We start from the raw sequence: 19494 nt of genomic DNA, 5'->3' as shown, positions 1-19494 counted from the left end.
TTGAGGATGAAGATCTTTAGCTTGGTCTGATCACCCCTTGTGTATCACTAACAAAAGTGAGGAGCGTAACAGACCACATTCTGTTGTAAATAATTTTAAGTCTCCTATTTCTTTTTAGCTTCTGTGATGTCAGTAGTTTTTGTAAGCTGTTACAGGTACCTGACCAAATAAGGTACGATTATTATTTCTATTTGTGTCTTTATCTGGCGAAGGTGAACATGCCCTTCAGTATTTTAATTTGTGTTTATTCTGGCTATGACCTGATCTCACACTGGTTTAACTCTGCTGACTTCAGTGGCATTAGGGGTAAATCAGTATAAAGCATTATAACTGTGAAGCTGAGGAATGCCCTTCCAGCTATTCCTAGCTCACCAGCTGTTTCATTAGAAGGGGAGCAAGAGGGGAATTTAGCAGAATATTCCCGTCAAAATGGGAAAGAGAGCAAGGAGACTTGGGTTTTGCATGATCCTGGGCTGTTCTTACTGCCTTTATAGTTTGTAGTTCCACAGGTCTCCCTCAAAGCAAGGTATTCTGCATGAGAACCATTTTACCTTGCACTAGTATTGCAGAGAATAAACAGAAAAATAATGAAAAATAATACCTTGTCTGCTGATACCAAGGCCTGCTAAACCTGAGCTTTGCCCAGTCCCAGAGCTTTCAGAAAGCTCCAGTAGCAGGCAGATTTACCTTTGGTATGGGAACACTGATACCACTTACCCCAAATGGGGCTTTCACTTGACTCCCATAAAACAATCTGCTTCCAGATGAGAATATAAAGGAGGGCAAGCACCTCACCTGCAGCTGAAATGGCCTCTTTTCAAATGAAGGAAAATCCCATGTAAGCATTTCATGCACATTGGCAGCTTGTGCTGGCTGTTCCTAAGGAAGCCTTGTTTGCATGTGATTGTTTCCTTCCCCATCTCTCATCCATCATCTCTTTTTGAGAGCTGGCAACTGGCCATGTCTATTTAGCAGGCTCAACTAGCCACCACTCTTCCCACTACTGCTCTTTGCAGCCTGCAGAAGATACTGTGGGCTCCATTAATTGTGGCTGCTGGTTTTAATTTAAAGTTCACAGGCAGGCTAATCATTAACTGACTCAAAATGGCTTTCCCATGTGGAAAAACTCAAAGGTCTGTTGGCAAGATGCAGACAACTAAAGAAAGGCAGAAGTTACAGCCTGACCTTCTTACTGGGGGAAAGGACGAATTTACACTTTGCAAGTATTCACATTAAAATTATTTTTAAAAAGAGACACTGCCCCAGCTGAATACAGATCTTTCTGTTGCACAAACAGTCCATTTTCTAATTCCTTCTAAGAGGCTATCCTGGGAGCTGACACAATCCAGTTGATGAACTACTCTGGTGTCATTCAAGCAAAATTTCAGAGGGGTTTATGTAAGTTCCACTCCAGAAACAGATCTGGGTTCCAAGACTTTGGTGTCATTTGCCCCAGACCTTTCTTTAGAAAACAAGCCTTCCCCTCACACTGCAAGTCTGACCAAGCACCTCACAGAGTTTTAAGCACACATTTACCTCAGCTGTGCTAAAGTCTGGAATACCTTGCTTTCTCTCTCTCACACATCCTCTGAGGGGTTGCTTCAAATTTTAGTGATTGTTAGTAAGTCCCTCTGAGAGTTTTTCATGTAAATGTTTCCTGTTAGTTTTGTCTTTCTTCAAAACTCCTTTTTTGTTCTGTACACTGTCAGCAAATCCTACATTTTTCTCATTGTGTACTTTACAGCTTTCTCCATTCTTTTCTCAGGGCATGTTCTGAACAATTTCACCTCATCTTCCATTTTTTTACCTTCTCCCATGTTCCCCCATGTGATTTCCTCTTCTTGTTCCAAAGAACACACCAAAGAATCATCAGAAATATCAACATTCACATGTCTTATCTGTTTTTTCACTTTCCTAAAACAGGATTTCAGCCCTTCCTAGCTCCTTTACCAGCAAATGGAATATGTTTCCTTGGCCTGCTCTCTGGCTGGTCTTTGGCCAACTGGAGGCTGTTCATACAACCTGACAGACAGTCTCCTCCAGGCTCTTGCAGGTTGGATCACCACTTGCTAAGACTTGTTAGAGCAGGGCTGCTTTCTGGTAAACCATGAGTCAATCAGCAGGACTTGTTTAGTATATAGAAAATAAAATTCTGAGAATAAAAAATTTCTTTCCATTGATCCTCCTCCTGGTTCCCAGCTTGTAATGCCCTCCAGAGTAGGAGAGAAATAGGCAGAGAGTAGAAAATGTGCATTTCTGAAAAAAATGGGAATAGAGTAGGACTCTTCATAAGGTATGTCCTCAGTTTGACAAGTCTGCTGTGAATTGCCTTTGCCTTCACAGCCCAGGAGTGCTGCTGACAATCCTGTGTGACTCTCAGGGACCTTAGGGGTGTGGTGATTGGGGTGGAGCAGAAGGAGAAGCCTTAAGGGGTTAGGTGATAGGAGCCTAATCCCTAATCCGGTGATGTCAATAGAAGGGTTGTCACTCAGCTATAGATAGATTCCCAGGAAATCCACTAGCACCCAAAGCATACCAACAAACTGGGCTGAAGAGCTGGGAAATGCCTTCCCTCCCTGCTTGTGGGTGATAGTTCCTTAAAACTACAGTCAGAGAACAGAATTTGCTCATGCAAGATACCCACTTAGCTTTTTTCCAAACATGCCAGATCACAGGGTAACAAACAAGGAAATTTATTTCTAAAATAAATGCATCAGATCTCCAGATTGTTCCCATAACTGTACTTCATAAGAGACATGAAGTCACAGATAAAAGAGATAATGTGAAACTGCATTTTAAACTTTGTTTTAAATGATTTACTTCTTCAATAAAGTTTGGATTATATTGTCCAGGAAAGTCCAATGTCCTTCAGATAGCAAAGGGTATCTAGTATCTATCTGTCTGGACTGCAACTCATAGGTAGATTAAAATTGGTTTGGCTACACCCATCTCTGAATTCTGTGCTAACTGATGCAATGTTTATCCAGCTGCTCAGGCAGAAATTGTGGTCATGGCTATGCTGCTGGCTCTATCTGTGTGAAACAGCATTAAGTAGGAATAGCATCAGAGATGAACCTCAAAATCTATTTCTCTTGTGATGAAGATATTTTAATTTTGTTCCAAAGAATCTTAGCAAGTTCTAATTAAGAAACTGCTGCCAACACCTTCTCAATTTTATTTATATAGTCCACCATAGCTTTGTAAAAGAATCCCTATTCTCTGTTCTCCACCACTTTCTGGTTTGCTCAGCCAGGAAAAGAGGAAACTGAGGGGAGACCTCACTGCAGTCTACACCTTTCTCACAAGGAGAAACAGAGAGGCAGCACTGATCTCTTCTCTGTAGTGACCAGCGACAGGACCTGAGGGAATGGTCTGAAGCTGTGTCAGGGGAGGGTTAGGCTGGATATCAGGAAAAGGTTCTTCACCCAGCGGGTGGCTGGGCACTGGAACAAGATCCCCAGGGAAGTGGTCACAGCACCAAGCCTGGCAGAGCTCAAGGAGCATTTGGACACATGGTGTGATACTTGGGGATGTCCTTTGTGGGTACAGGAGCTGGACTACAATGATCCTTGTGGATCCCTTCCAACTCAGGATATTCTATGACTTTTTTTAATTGCTTCCCATTATTCTCCCCATATGGAGAATTTTACCTTACCAGGTCCCAAAGAACCCTACTTTCTGTCTGTCTGGAATCTCCTTTCTTGTTCAGTGACAGGGAAGGCTAAGGTGTTTACAGCTACTTGCCATGAGATTGTAATCTCAGTGGAAATTACTATAACCTCAGCCTGAGATGCTACGAGGCAATTAATGCTGAAAAAGCAGTAGGTAGAGCTTTTCAATCAAAAAATTTAAAAGCAATGCAAATACCATGGTATTAACACAGCAGCATTCCTCATTCTGACCTCCAGAATAAAGAGAGAACTTTGGAGGACATTCAGGGCTCTGCTTATAGGCCACAGCAGAGAACCTGTGTTTTGCTTCATAAGCACACTGATTCCCCTGTTGTGATGGACACAAGCTATTTCTGGACTAAAAAAATTGAAAATCACAGTGGTTAAAACGTTTGCAGGTACATGACCCTGTTACAGGCGACAAGGAGCTTTGAATAACAGAAGCGCAGGGGATGAAGAGAATGTTTTAAATGCAACCTTATGGTCAAGTCTTCACGGCTGCAGGTGTTTAAGGACAGCAAAAAGCATCTCACAGCAGTGTCCAAGAGCGAGCCAGCTGTGCCAGGGCACTGTGGCACCCAGCAGGCCTTTGCATGCCAGGCAATGCCAGTCCGACCTGCCTGCCCCAGGCTGACAGCTCCTGCTGCTGCCCGGCTCTGCTCCCGAGTGACAAGCGCTCCCAAAAACGTGTGACAGCCATGCTGCCATTCAGCATGAAGCCTCAGTTCTGCATTCAATTTTCTCCAACAGGCTTGGCACTGTCAGAATTGTAGAAATGGACTGGCTCTTTGTCTGGTGTCATTGCCACAGAGTTAAGAGACAAGGCTTTAGTGAAGGTGTATGACAAAATCACCGCTTGGTAAACATGACAGGAGGGCAGCCAGAGTGAACCAAAGGTGCTGCAGGATGAAAAAGAAACAAAAGTGGTACCATTTCTACCAAAGGAAAGGTCAAGTGGCCTTCTGGAAATACCACAACAGTGATGCTATCTGTGACCAGGTCACATTTTCTGCATCTGGTAGCCTTCAAAAGGTATTTTTTTCTTTTTTTGTAATGAAAGTCTTTAAAATTGAGAATACTCTAAAAGTACTGCTCTCACCTCCACAGCATTTGTGTAGTTTGTAATACATTCTTAGAGCTTCAATCTTCTGGAAAACAAGTCTATCATGCACTTTACATCTGCATTTTGATTGCAAGAGAGGTAAAGAAACAAGAATCTAGTGCAAACTGGGACCCAAGTTCAGGTATGAATGAGAGAAGTGTTTCTCAGTCACTGGCCAAAACAACATGATGAGAAAAGGTAGCTGATCTAACAGGTACAGCTTCATGATCCACAGCAAAGCTGCACTAATGTAAAACAGATTAGCCTCGTTGAAATAAATGAGAGTTCTGTTGATTAACTCCAGAAGAAAATCCAGTCTACAGATCTTAAAGAGTGAAGGAAGGGCCCAATAGCCTGGAGCCCTCCTAATGCCTGGGACTCTCTACAGAAGATAATCTGTGTTATCTGCTGAAGCAAAAGGGTGGGTTCTACTCAAATCTGCTCATGAAGCAGAGCAGTATTTTACAGTTTATCTACTTATCAAAGCAAATGAGTTCCATTTGTTGAAAAACAGGACTATTTTCATGCCAAATTCTCACTCACGCTTGAAACAATGTTTCTAGTAGCAACCATAAAATTTAGCACTCTGGCATATACAACTTGCACTGAACTGTTACCTAAACCTACAGAAGACAAGAAGTTAAAGCACACTGAATTGCTCTGATTGCCTGACTTGTTATTAAAACTCATATATATTGCTCAGGTGGTGGATCAAACACACCTTCAATTCTCTATCTTGCTTTGATCTCTGCAGACTACAAAGCCAGGTTTCCAGTCAGGACAGAGGGATGTAAAGTATTCTTCACCATTCATTCAGCTGCGTAAATGAGAGTTCAGAAGGTAACACAGACCCATAGCATTTCTGTTACTAAAATTATTCAAACCACAAATAAAAGTATTCTGCAAAAAAGCTGTAATAGCATCTGACAGAGGCTCTAACACAAAAGGCTTTCAGAATGAAAACTGAGAGATCCCCAGCTCATCTTTCTCCATTCTACAGTCTCTGTAACTACACAATGTTATTAAAGCAGCAGTAATGTCACAGGTTGGTTTCTAATACTGTCATCCTCTGCAGATATTCATATATATAGAATTATATAAAGAGATTGAAACTCTAACCCAAAGGCATATTCCACCTGTCATCAGGTCCTCTGAAGTTTTTCTATTCATGTATTGTAGCAGAGACCAGACTAAGAGCTGTGAAAATGAGCAGGTGAGATGTGCATTTGCCATCCAGACTGAGGGCTGATTCTTCTGGGAAAGCAGGAGTAATTCATTGCATCATAATGTGAGAATGCCTTTTAACAGACACCTGCACATTTCTGTTCAGGACTGAACCTTAGTTACACTTACAGTATCTACAGAAAGAATATTGACTGTGACTGAAGATTCCCAAAGTCTCACTCTGCCTTGATTCACTGCAGAATTACTCCTATAATGAGAGTACTCTGTACTGCAGAATACTAGGATCACTGTTAAAGTTTGATCCTTGTGACAGGAGTTACTTAAAAATACACATTTTTCTGAAATTAGCAACCAAAATAAGAATGCTAAATTTACAGTTTGAAAACTTAAGCCTGTCTTTGACAAGATCACACACAGCATTGGCAGCACCTGGCAGAGCTCTGGGAAAGCTCATGCTTTCCCCCCTGCAATAGCTGCATGTCCCACCTGCAGGCACAGAGAGAGCAGTCTCTGTGAGCGGTGAACAGCGCTGTCCTGACACAGGTTTTAATTAATGTATCAGCACTAGAAGATGTACAATGTGTTCTATCCTTAGTTACACTGCCATAACTCCAAAGTTATCTCAACGGCCTTAGTGGTACCTCGCTGGGGTTAATAAACACTGGATTTCCACACTGCAGACACTTAGGGCTGGTCTAATCGGAGAGATTTTTAATATGGCATAAGTATAAGGCTGCATAAACCATGCTTTCCTCCTCGATTGCCTGTCCTTACGTAACCAGTTCCCGGTGCTTATCCATGCTCCAGGCAGCCGTGCCCGATCCCAGCCTGGCAGAGCTGTCGGAGCGCCCCAGCTCCCATCCCTTCCCTTCGCTGCCCACCCATCCCGCCTCACCTTTGGCACCAGCGCTCCCGCTGCCTGTGCGGACAGACGGACCCAGGGCGAGCGGAGAGGGGACCGGCAGGAGGACGTGGCTCCAAGTCAAGCCCTCTGAACTGGCACAGCGAGCTTAAACCCACACTGGGGTACGGATTAGCCTGGTGACGAGGGATAACAGCTGGGCTTACGGCAGTGCTTTTGAGCGATTAGGGCTTGGTCCAGCACCTCCACAGACACAGCCTCCCGGCGAAGAGCCGGCACCTCTCGGCTCAGCCAGAATTCGGCCCCTGTTTAAAAGTCCCTCCAAAACACGAAAACTTTGTGGGGTTTTCTAACCTGCAGCCCAGGCGGCCCTTTGAAGAAAGGCAGGTACTTCGGGGCACTGGGACTTTCTGCCGGCGGCACGGCGGGGTTTGTTCCCGTCGCCCCCCGGCTCGGGGCTGTCCCGGCGGAGGTGGCCGCACCCCTCGCCCTGCCGGGAGCCGCTCGGGCCGGGCGATGACCGCACCCCGGCTCGGGAGGACGGGGACACCCCAGCCCCGGTCTCTTCGCCGCAAACACAGCGGTCCCCTCCGCTGGACACCGCCTCCGCCCCGCCGGGCACCCCGCCCGCCGCCACCGCCGCGGGCAGCGTCCCCTGCTCCTCCTGCTCCTCCTGCTCCTCACCGCGGTGCCGCTCCCGTCCCGCCGCCGGCGCCCAGCCGGGGCAGCGCCTCTCGCCGCTCCGCTCCGCTCCCCGAAGTTGAGCGGAGCCGCTCCGCCGCCGCGCCCCGCCCGCGCCGCCGTTCCCATAGCGACCCGGGAAGCTCGTTCGGTCCAGGGGCGTGAGCTCCGCCCGGGCATCCCACCGGCACCTCAGCCCCCCGCGGGGACTCGCTGCTGTGCACGGAATTTGCACCGACAGATAACGGCGCAGAAACTGGATCTGTTCATTCATTTCTCGCCAAGTCCTTTAGGAACAGAGCAGAGCAGTCTTCAGCCGCAGAACCCACAAGGGTTTCACTTGTGTGGATCAAAGAATGAGGGGTCGGCGCGGGAGCTGGACGGGCGTGGGGGAGGAGAAGATGAGGAAGTTTTTTACAGTGAGGGTGGTGAAACACTGGCACAGGTTGCCCGGTGAGGAGGTGGATGTCCCAACCCTGGAAACTTTCAAGGGCAGGTTGGAGAGTGCTGTGAGCAGCCTGACCTACCTGAAGATGTCCCTTCTCACTGCAGAGGGGTTGGATTAGATGGTCCCAGCCGGAGTGACTTTTGTAAGCCCACAGCTCCTCGCCCAGCCTTTTCCCATGGAACAAAAATACACAAAACCATCCCCACTGTCGTTGGCCAAACCCCTGCCAAATTCAAAGAGAGCCAGGCTGTGCCAGAGGGTTGCAGAGATGCAGCCTTGGGGAAGGAGAGCACGGGGACAGTGACACCACTCAAAGACACGTGCAACCTAAGCATGTGTGTAAAGTCAATCATGTTCCCACTGAAAAGCTTTCAGGAATTATGGCCCAAGTTCTGGCATCTTGGTATTTATGCAGTACTCACACAGCCAGAGGACAGTGGTATTTTCAGACCATGTATTTGTGTGCACCACATATGTAAATCAAAACAGTCCAGCTAAAAAATTACTGATTAAAAGATGTCCTGTGCAGTTTAAATTAAAATGTATGAGGGTAGGGGGTTTTAAAGTTTAGTTTATTATTAGATCAAAAACCACAACTGGACTATCAAAGAGATTAGAAGCATTTTGCTGCTCTAATTATCTGTGGAGGATTACTACTCTGTCCTGAGCTTCAATGCCAGCCCAGTTTGCCGAGATTTATACCATTCTGGGTATGCTCTGCTCTAAATGGGATTGTTGAGTTTCAGTACAAAGTCATTTTACATGAATAAAGACCATTATATTTTCATACACTAAAACCTATTTGAAAAATCATCAATTCTGACTAATGCAGAACAAAACCCCTTTAAAATGCTTAGTTTTCAGGTATGTTTTCCAGGTTATATTTTCAATGCAGCGAATTCCTGGAAATTCTTGCCAGAATTCAGAATGAATGAATCAGAGCCACTGATGACTGGGGAATATCTTTGGGAACATATCTTTGCAGATAAATAAGACTCAGAACTGAAAAATCATTCATCTCTCCTATATCTTATTTAGCAGCTGAAACTAAGGATTCTTTTACTGTTGTACTGACATGACTTATCAGATCACTCAAATCAACAGTTGCTTGGTAGCAATGCTCTGGTATCATGGATGAAGGGAAGATTTATTCAGCAGTACATTTTCCAGGACACTCCATGACAATCAAGTTTCACCATATTGCAATCTGTAGTGCATTTGAACAGTGTGTAGTGTAGTCCATTTGGGACTGCTATTTTTTCATCATTTGCTGCCCTGATTCACCTGAGCACTTTGCTAACACTGCAGATGTTGCCTGCAGAACCTTCATATTTTTGTGTCAAAGTCATGGACCTCTGACACTGGTGCTGAGGATGGACGTCTCCAACCAGCAGAGATCATATTGCTGCTATCTTCTGCATAGGTCCAACCACAAGAAAATAATCTCACTCAATCACTGACAAAAAGCAAATCTAATATGGTAGGGTTGTTTCTGGCCTGCTGTTTTTTGGCTGAGTTGCTGAAGTGTGCCAGCTAATATAATGGGGCTCACAGAGGGAACATTGCCTTTTCACAGACTTACAACCTTGCTTAGAAAAGTGCCACTTTCAGAGCTATTTGCCAAATTTATTATTTTTCAGTACTTGTTTTCCCTCAGCAAAACAGTTTTATATTTACTGATGTAAAAGATCTTCCTGCTATTTACTTCAAATCCAGTTAGCCCACCCACACAGAAGTGCACCATGAGCAAAAACAAGAGAAAGTTCACTCAGTCTCCAGCAGCAATCCACAGGCTTTGCAAGGCTGAAGCTCATTTAAGAATAACTGGCAATGTTGCTATTATTTTCTAGCACATATCTCTTTCTCTTCCCCCTCACAATGTCCCTCTTCTCCCTCCACATGCCATGTCTGGGTCGTTGGGTTGCTGGCTGTGCCCAGCAAGGCCTAAATGTTTGGGTTTGACATTTCAGCTGCTGGAGCTGTGCTGTCAGGAACCACTGGCCCAGGAGGTTAAAACAATCTGCTCAGGAAACCATGTCCTGGGTCAATAAAGGACAGATGCTTGGATATGGTGTTCCAGAACACAGCTGGATCATGGGCAAGGCAAACAGGTCTTTCTCAGGAGAAGTTAGAACTACTCAAAACAGGCTGTATTTTGTCCAGGACTCTTGGATAAACTATGGATAAACCATAGTGTTATTGCAGGGAGAGAGCTGTGACTAAAGTGAACAGCCTTTCTACTGTCACTTTATACAAGCTCCTGAGTTATAGGCCCCTTACTGTATCTGGACTCTTGCACTCCTTGCCTATTGTAGGAGAAGATGATAACTATGGTTTATTAAAACCTAAAATCCTGAAGCCACAGAAAAGAGAATCACGGGGTGTTACAATACCAGGAGTGGAAAAAGATTGCTTAAGATCAGTATTAACAAGAGTAAAGGAAGGAATTTAAGGAAAGAAAATTAGTCATAAGCAGTAATTTCAGACAAAAGATTTGTATCATGGCCAAATATTTCTTGTGGATGAGCCCCTGAGGTAAACATTTCAAAGGACTCTAGGAAAGCAATAGAAAATGTTTGCATCACTGTAGGGAGATGGAATCAGTTGCCTACTAGGAGCACTATCCCTCTAACCTCAGTGGCACTAGGAAATAAAAATCTACAAATATTTCTTCTCTGCTGCTTGCACTGCCCACTCTGCAGTCAGCTTCAGCTGCTGATTCCTCCTGACAGACTAGTCAGCGAAGGGAGGCTGGGTCTGCACTGCTCCTTGTGTACTTCTGAGCAACCCCATGCAGTGAGTGTAGTTAGCTGTGCACCCCAAAACCATTTATACATAGAGACTGCCCAGAGCATAATAAACAAACACCCTTCCTGCCAGGACATTTCCCCTTCTCTCCAAAGCATCCTGCAAGCTGAGAATCCACAGCAAGCACCGGAGGAGATGGTAGAACAACTGATAATTTTAACTCTGAGCAACACCAGAAAACCTGAGCTGAACTGTTGTTGCTTCCTTCTTGCCTTTCTGTTCTCCACTTTAAAAAGTCATTTAACAGTAGTAGTGGTCAGTTTAAATGCTGATTATGTTAACCGAGCAACTTAATGGAGTAAATGCAAGTTCTGTACTTTTAGCTCCGAGTGAAAATTATGAAGTGTCATGAAATACTCAGCCAAAAAACAGATGTAGTAAGGCAAGCTGAGCAGCAAAAAATACAACACAGATGGTCATGATAAATTAATTGAAGACACAAGGGGGGGAGATGCAAAAAATGCCATGGAGCCTATAAGTAGACAGATGTCAAAAATATCTGTGATTATGCACTTAATTGCACTCTCTGTGATTGCTTGATTCCTAATGTACACTGTTAACAAACTATATTCTCCAAAGGACATCGCCAAGGTTGTTGGCTTTTAAAATGACCACATCTCAAATGCTGACATAGTCCATGATGTCACCTTTACAGCAGTAATAGTTTTTTAAACTTTTGTTTTCATTATATGATGAAAATTGCTCCAGTACCGGACATGTAACTACTTTCATTCCATATTTGAAGGGATTTTGTCTCTGTCTTACCTAAAAACGAGTTATTTTATTTTACACTGATGCAAATCTAACTGACAGCAATCAACAGATTTTCATTAGCCCCAAGAGGCTTCAAATTATTTCTTCTCCTTCATTCAAAAGTGAATTTTTCACTGTTCAAAATTCAGTACAATGGGAGTTTTGCCATTAAATTCAACAGGACCAAGACTTCGTCCATGCTCTATTTGAATTTGTTCCAGAATCTACTAAAATCATTGCAGGGGGAGGAGGGATTTAAGCTGATTTGGAAAGTAATTTTAAAAAAAGGGTGGGGTGTGTGTAATGATAATGCTGTCATTTCTCTGAATACACATATGGAGGGAATCTAATTATTGCTCCACTCAATGTGTAACCTCATTGTATCACTGAAACTTCATGGGTTGTGCTGTGCAAGAAACACGAACTTTAACACATACATCCCATTCAGGAGAGAGCAGTGAGAAGAAAGAAGATGAGGATACCTAAGAAACTGATTTGGGGATTTGAAACTGAAGGACAAAACAGTCATAAGATCCTCTGGAGGCAAGAACTGAAAACTCAAGCAGCCCCAGTGGGATCCCACTGTTTGTGCAGAGGCCTCCAAGGAAAGCCAACTCCTCCCACTCTGAGACAGACAGAGCTCTGGAGCTTGCCTGTATTCCTCCTTGGGTCTGACAGATGCTTCTTTCAAACACATTAAAAGAGATGCAGGGTACAAAATTTCCCTGTCATTACATCCTAAAACCTTAAAGCCTACATTCCACAGTCAGGGAAGTAGGATCAGTCCTTTCTCATTGCCAACAACTGCTTAGGAATGAAGGTTTCTGGAATGGTGGTGTTTCAGAGAGGGACACCCCTTGGGCATTTGGATTAAGCCCAGATTTCCTGGGTTATCATTTCTATCCATGGATTCTCTCCCAGGTCACCCACACATCACACAGGAACCACTTGTATTTGAGTGAGTTTCAACCCAGCATTTGGGGCACCCCTTGCATTGCTCCACTGACCTGCTGAGCATTCTAACTCTGCCCATAAGCCTCAAATACCTCTTGGCACAGCTGGGAACAAAAGCTGGCATACAGCAACCCTCACAATGGCTTGGCCCTGGGGAGGATTTTCCCTTTGGGGAGGCTGTTCCCTGCTTTCCATACACATTCTCCACTTGAGCCTGCACAGAGGGATCTGCTGCTGCAGAAGCTGCAAGAGACACTCTGGCTCAGATGGGCTGGGAAAGCAGAGGAGAGGCACAACAATTTACCCTTTCTTGCACACAGTTTTTTTTAGAGGCTGAGTGAGTGCTGCCTCTGCTGCCTCCTGACTTCATATCTAAAGCCTGGAGAGCCTGAGTGTGGCAGGGATGAGGGGACACTTTAGTTGCTCCTTGTGGGTTACAAACAAGCCATTAAAGCAGCATCACAAGGGGAAGGCGGGCAGCTGGGACACTCCAGTGTGAGTTTGTTTTTCCAGATCTTATCAAACTTGCTCCCTTTAAAATGTGAATTCTTAAGGTAAATCTTAAATGTCTTGAACATAATTCCTTCAGTTAAACGCCCATTTTCCAAAAGATATGTAGCATTACCCACGCACAGACGTGTATTTCTTCCAGTGTGGGAGGTCAACATTTGAAACTAATCCCACAAATGCTGAGACTTGTTGTAACTCTAGAGCCTGCAATTGTCATCTATTTATTTAATTTGTTTTAGATTTCACTTCATTCCATCCACAAAACTGCCCCTTCCTTGGGGCAGACCCCAGGCTACCCCACTCATCCATTCCCTAGCACTACACTGGGACTCTCAGCAGCTGAGGGCAGGGGAGCTTGGCTGGGGAAGGTGTTAATGCAGGGATTTAGCAAGAGCACATTTCAGTGTCTCAAGCAGACGGTGATCTACGGAAGCAGATGCATCCAGGAACTTGTATTCACGACACGCAGAGAGTCTGTTCAACCAGTGCTGAGCCCCTGTGCCCACCAGGGAGTTGTAGAAGCTCACTGGAGCACAGTCCTGCACACCACTGGAAGGTAAAACTCCATACCTGCAGCATGAGGCAGCAGATGCAGGAGATCATGAAGAGGCTGCTTTCTGCATCAAGAGAGCTATCAAGAGATATCTGAAATAACTCAGGCTCAGCCTAGATGAGATGTTCTGATACAATGCTTAGCTGACACTCCACCCTTCCGTATGACAGAAATTGTTTTGGGTCTGCCAGTGGAATGTTCTACAAGTTAACTCTAAATATTAATTACTTGACAGGCTAGTGCTCATTTTCTTATCACTGCAACTGTCTGTTTTTTGTTGTGATTCTAAATGGTTAAGCAAGCTGTATACTGGGAGGCATAATCTGCTGTAATACGCTGTGGTCTGATGCATGCACCTAGATTGGAGTGTTACTTAAGCTTTAATCCCCAAGAAATCAGTGATTACCCCCGGGAGACAAATGGAGGGCTGTTTATAGTATAGTTGCTAGACAACAGAGCACCATTTAAAGTATATTTGTCCAGAGATTAACTGCACCTCAGAGGCTGACAACTTTTCCAACAACCTGTTTACGAAAAGCGAAGTTTAAAACATCTAGATTTTCAAAAGAAAGGAGAGCAACCCAATGATTGCTTGGCATTTTCAGGGACACGGGGAAAAGATGAGTGTGGTAAGAATGCAGAGGAAGGGGCTTCTCAGACTTACTGTGATGTGAAGGAGCAGCATGATGAATACCCTGCACAGGTCCTTGCCACCCCTTCTGCAAACACCAGCTATGCATTTCCCCAGCATTTATACGCTAGTGCCAGGAAGCTGCTTTAAAGCCTTTCATTCCCTGCCTCCCTCAGAGAGTAGAACCAAAAATAGTAAAGAAATTACAAAAAACCGTGCCATTAAATCTAACTCTTTCTCCTGTTTCCTCTCCTGAGTGTTACAGCAGCTACCTTTGTTCCTTTTGGCAAAGGGGGATATGTAAATGGAGCAGAGCTGGGCTGCACTTACTGAGATCTACTTGGAAATACTCAAATATAAACTGCATGGCTAATGTCTCATTTAACTGGTGTTTCCTTATTTACTGCAGTGCTGTCACACTTAGGTTTGCTTCTTCCAGTAGTTTTGCCTCTTCCAGTAGTTTTGCCTCTTCTTACAGGTGTTTTTTTGTTGTTGTCTCTTTCACAATACTGTTTTTACCTTCTTCCTAACACAGCAAATGAAGGAAGGAAGGAATATGTGGGCAGGGGTAGCTGTCCTTTGTGTGGAAGAAGCAGAGGGACAAGAAATCCAACAAAGACTCAGAAAAGCAAGATTTTCCTGACCTGTCATTTCAGATACTGATTTCATTTTTTAAGAATCAAGTGTCTGGATTATATAGTCCATAAAATACAGTGCCTCTGTGTTGCTTGACAACTTTCTGAATTAATCTGGATATTTTTGCAGAGAGAGAGCTGTTCAAAATGTACATGAATCCTTAAAAATCCAGTCCTTTTAAATTATTTTCTTAGAGCCGCAGTGTGAGCAGTATCACCTCACCAGCATTCCCCCTCTGCAGCTCAGATCATCAGCTGGCCCAAGTCACAGTAAATACCTGTGACTTGTATTTATCTCATGACCTGCTGTGACCCCTGGGTCTTAGTTTGCAGTGCTTGTGTCACTTGTGTAGTTGTACATTCCTAAATATATAATTTCACTTTCATCATTGAACTTCATTCTGGGCCACTTTCCCTGTTAGTCCAAATCAACTTTAACTCAGGCCCTCACTCTGGGTGCCTTCAGTCCTTTCAGGCAAGAAGGTCATGGCAAAATTATATAAATACCTTCTCCAGCTAGCCCTCTGGACATAACAGTAAAAATATCCAGTAGAGACAGGCTCACTGCACATCCCTGTGAGACATTTTTGAAATTACCTTTTACACTGAGATAAAGGAACCAGAGAGAGCTCAGAGAGTGTTTTTTCAACAAACATTTCTTTGTTATGGTGCTTCATCTACACCACAGGGTCCCTAGTGCATCATTAACTTCTAAATTGTTGCACAGAAGTCTGTGCAGCTGAGAGCAGGATCAGGCCTGCACATTAGTGAGATTTGCTGTTCTGGTCTGTTTCAAAGCCATCAAGATGAAGACTCTCTATTCTTAGCTTGAGTGGTGGCATTAATGCACAGTACTGCAAGAAAAGAAAAGAAATATATTCCCCTAAGTGCTACCTTTTTGTGGGACAAAGGCAGTCAGGGCCAACTATAGCTCCCAGGACACCCATTCAGACATATATACACAAAGCCTCCAAAGTATTTGACACACATTCTCCCAGGCTGAAGCTAGAACTTGTTTGCAAATTCAGAGAAAGATTTAAACCTGGCTTATCTGCCTAAATTTGAAGGGGAAAAAAGAGGAACAATATGGACTTCATTAAAGGTGTCCTCCCCATAGATGTGCCAGGAAAATTGCATCCACTGTACCAGACCATTTTGTTTCTTTTCTGTGAATAGTGTCACAGAATGAAAATTCAGAATATGCCGACTCAGTTTTGTGATGAATTATGCCCAGTGTGGAAAACACCAATTTAATAAATGGGATTATTTGTCCAAATAAAGCAACTGAAGTTGCTGGAAAAGTGAAGATTGGGTGGTCGGGCAGCTCCACGAGCAAGAGCAGAGGCAGTGTAGAGAGAAAATGTAGAAGCAAGAAGTTATTTTCTTCTGCAAAAGCTGTCCACCCCCTTAGATCGAGAAACGACACGCCATTCCCTCATGGAAGTGAGAAAAAAAAAATGCTGAACATCTCTGTTCCACATTGCTTTCAATTAAATTCTCTGTAAAAAGACAGTCTCTATCCCATCATACTCACTTGGTGTCTCCAGGGACTTGGAGAGGAAAAGTTTTGAAGTGCATCAAGTGGGTACTGTTGCTGCTCCAGTTTCTGAGAGGATCACTCTCTTCACCCCCCACTTCCAGTGCTTGTAGTTTGGAGAGAAAAGCCACCCATGGAGGTGAGCAGGTGACTGAGCCATGCCCCAGGGCTGGAGCTCAGTCCAAAGAGGGGATGGAGGTCCTTTGTGGCAGTGGGCACAGCTTCTCCTACACCTCTGCCTATTTGGAGTTGGATGCTGCAGCTCTGCTTACTGAGGGCTGACAGCCTGCAAGTGCTGCTGGTGCTAAAACACACCAGTTACTTTCTCAGCCCAAGTTTGGAAGTGAAAATGGGAAGGAATAGCTTAAAAATGGAAGCCTCCTTTCCTTCCTGAGCACTGCTATTACTGTGAAATGGTTGTCTACTCAAAGCTTGCCTACAGGAAGGAAGAGACCATAATTTAAGAGCAGCTACTCCAAGGACATTCTTATTCTGCTCTAAGATCACGTTTTCCCAATTATTCCAAATAACATCTTCCTCAAGAATCAATGCTGTCTTATTTTTTTCATGCAGTTTCATTTCAAGCCTCAAGTGCCAGCAGAAGGTGAAACAGAAACCTGATGGATGAGGCTACTCTCCTGAACAGGGAAGACCATAGGCACTGCCCTCTCAAAGGATGTGCTTTAGCAGCAGGTAGCAGAACTAGACAGATTCCTCTGGAAAAATTACTGACAAAAAGTCAAACGCAAAACAAATAACCTGTACCACATTCAGCTACTTATTGCTAAAACAAAATCATCTGTCAGCAAGGGGGACAGAGATGCACAGTATGTTGTCCATGCCTGACAGCTTGTACCATCTTTATTTTGTGAACACAGTCCAGCAGATTCCTGCAGGCAGTGACCAGCTTTCTCTGACAGTCTGAGTCCTTCTGACAGGAAAGTGCACACACAGCCCTAATTCTGATGGGGAATGTAACTTCTGGAGTGAGATACTAGTGGCAAAGAACCTACAGTGTTCAAAGCAGAGAGTCTGACTGCCATCTTATCCCAATCCTACACCCTGGTGCCCATTCCAGTCCCCCTCATAGGAGGGGTGTGCTGACCTCGCTGTGTCCCCACCAGCATGGGACCTCACCCATGCATACATCAGAGCAGAACCTGCCTTGGGATGCCTTTCCCCTCTCTTTACTCTCATTTCAGCCCTGCTCTGAGCAAATCATCCGTGCCTGTCACACACTCAGACTTTAGACTGGAGAAGAGCTCAAAACAGAAGGTCAGATTTTAACCCAGCATAGCCACAGGGAGTTGAGGTCTCTTTTCTGCTGCAAATATTTATCTAGCACATTATTGATGCTTTGGGAGATAATGATAGAAGATTAGAATGATTGTGATCTCTGCAAGACGTGGCTTGTCATGATTCATGAAACACAGCTCAGCCAGGATGAGCCTGGTCCTGGACCAGCAGCTGAAATGCAAGGAAGCTGAAGGGAAGAAACATTAATGTGTTTTCAGTGATAGGGTACAAGAGGATTAGTTCTGTGATGTCTGAGTCCAGTGTTCCAGAAACTGACTGGCTTCTGCAGAAAAATTCATTATCTCTACTGAAAGGCTTTGCTGAGGATTTGAAAAGGGACACAGAGAGTGGCCAAAAAATCACACTGGCTCCTGGGCCTGATCCTTGGCATTGAACTGGTGTTCATTGTATGCTAGCAAGAGAAAACTGGAAGGTAGAGATAGACACCGATGGGCACTGTGACACTATTAAAAGTAGCAGGGCCAGCTTAAATATGGCTGAGGCAACAGTAGAAGGGAAAGAAGAAAGAAAGATTGAGTTGCAGTAAATGTTCACTGAGCTTATACAACAGATCTTTTTCCTCCCTCCAGGCCATACTGGTGCTTGACAAAGACAGATAAATGTAGTTTTGGGTAATGATACCAACTGTAATGAAATCATAACACCGTCAAGGAATGCTGTTTTCAGCAGAAACACATCGGTCAACTCTCACAGGGGTTTCAGAATCCTGATTCTGATGGCTTTGTGACAGGATTTACCTGCACATTTATTCTTTAAGGCATTTCATAGCTATTAGAGCTATTATTCAGCTCACTGGGTGGTTTATTTATTCTTTGTGGAAGCTGTAAGTGTCCTGAGAAATGGCTTTCTTTCCAGTGACCGAACAGGTACCATACGGAGAGCTCCTCGCCTGCCATCTGCTCCAGGCTGGTGGGAGGGACCAGCTGCGGAGGCAGCAATCATTCCATTTCCTCTGACACTTAGTCCTTGAGGTCTCTGCTGATTGCCCATAACAGTCCAGTAAGTCTTACTCGTGATGTGCACAACTATCCAATAAGGAGTGGATTACAACCATCTGTCCCATTAACGGCCCAGATTCCTCAGCGGTGATTATTCACTGTAAATGCAGGTAGCTCCTCCGAGGTTAGCACAGCCCTAACAGGTTTTGGCAGCTAAGGACCCAGCCACTTCTCTGAGCCTGCACTTAGCACAGGCAATGCTCCAGTGTTCTGCTTGGCTGAGGGCTCTGGCACCCCTTACACAGCCAAATGTGGTGTGACTGCTGGGGCAATGTCTTGGCAGAGGTCAAGCAGCGCGCAGCAGGTGACGTGTGATGGGAGGGATGACAGCCTGTGCGCAGCTGGTGCCCAGCATGCTGCTCACCTCGAGTCCTGGAATCTGTAATGAGTGGTTCTTCTGTAGCAGGGTGAACATATGTGTGTGTGCACTGTTAGCATGTTTGGGGATGATTTCATGATGGACGTGGCTGGGGAAGGTGGAAGATGCATCAATATTCCACACACAACTGCTTCAGGAGCTGATTGCATACACTGAGCTGTCCTCTCAGTTAGGTTTTGGGCAGAAGAAAAAAGACCTCATGTCACTGATTAAACTGTATCTCAGCCACGACAGGAGTCAGGAGCCATGATGCAAGAACTGACTGACAGCAAGGCACAGAAAAGGGATTAGTCCTTCAGGTCAGCAAAAGAAGAGAGAAATTGAAATGACAAAGCTAGAGTGCAGTCTCAGAGCTGTAGATTGCACTGCATGGCTGTGGAGCCCCTTGTTTTAGAGGTGTATATGAAAGTGATGGAAAGAGGAGGAAATCAAGATCTCCTGCTGTCTTCTATTACCAGCTCTCACTCCTA

The 19494-nt window shown here is 44.6% G+C and overlaps 1 protein-coding gene and 1 long non-coding RNA gene across 6 annotated transcripts in view; one reads left to right on the top strand and one right to left on the bottom strand.

Moving 5' to 3' along the window:
- Positions 1–7605, bottom strand: part of RD3 (RD3 regulator of GUCY2D) — a 22364-nt gene extending 14759 nt beyond the window's left edge. Inside the window, exon 1 of one of the 5 annotated variants that reach the window (XM_085054890.1) lies at positions 7505–7605. Coding sequence is in view for 1 of the 5 variants with exons in the window: in XM_085054887.1 (XP_084911013.1) it covers positions 796–920 (125 nt within the window). In the remaining 4 variants the exon portion in view is untranslated. Of the gene's footprint in view, positions 1–795; positions 1228–6853; positions 6988–7174; positions 7309–7504 lie in introns of those variants that run through there. The other 4 variants (XM_085054892.1, XM_085054888.1, XM_085054889.1 and 1 more) reach the window with 4 other exon arrangements.
- LOC146439258 (uncharacterized) lies at positions 7487–19494 on the top strand. Its single transcript, XR_014850717.1, has 4 exons — positions 7487–7864; positions 16904–17023; positions 18503–18646; positions 19250–19494. It is a non-coding gene; the product is annotated as an uncharacterized LOC146439258 (long non-coding RNA).

This window comes from Lichenostomus cassidix, chromosome 3 (genome assembly GCF_008360975.1).
Source record: "Lichenostomus cassidix isolate B80296 chromosome 3, HeHo_3.0, whole genome shotgun sequence".
Lineage (NCBI taxonomy): Eukaryota > Metazoa > Chordata > Aves > Passeriformes > Meliphagidae > Lichenostomus > Lichenostomus cassidix.
This window is presented reverse-complemented; position numbering and strand designations above follow the sequence as displayed.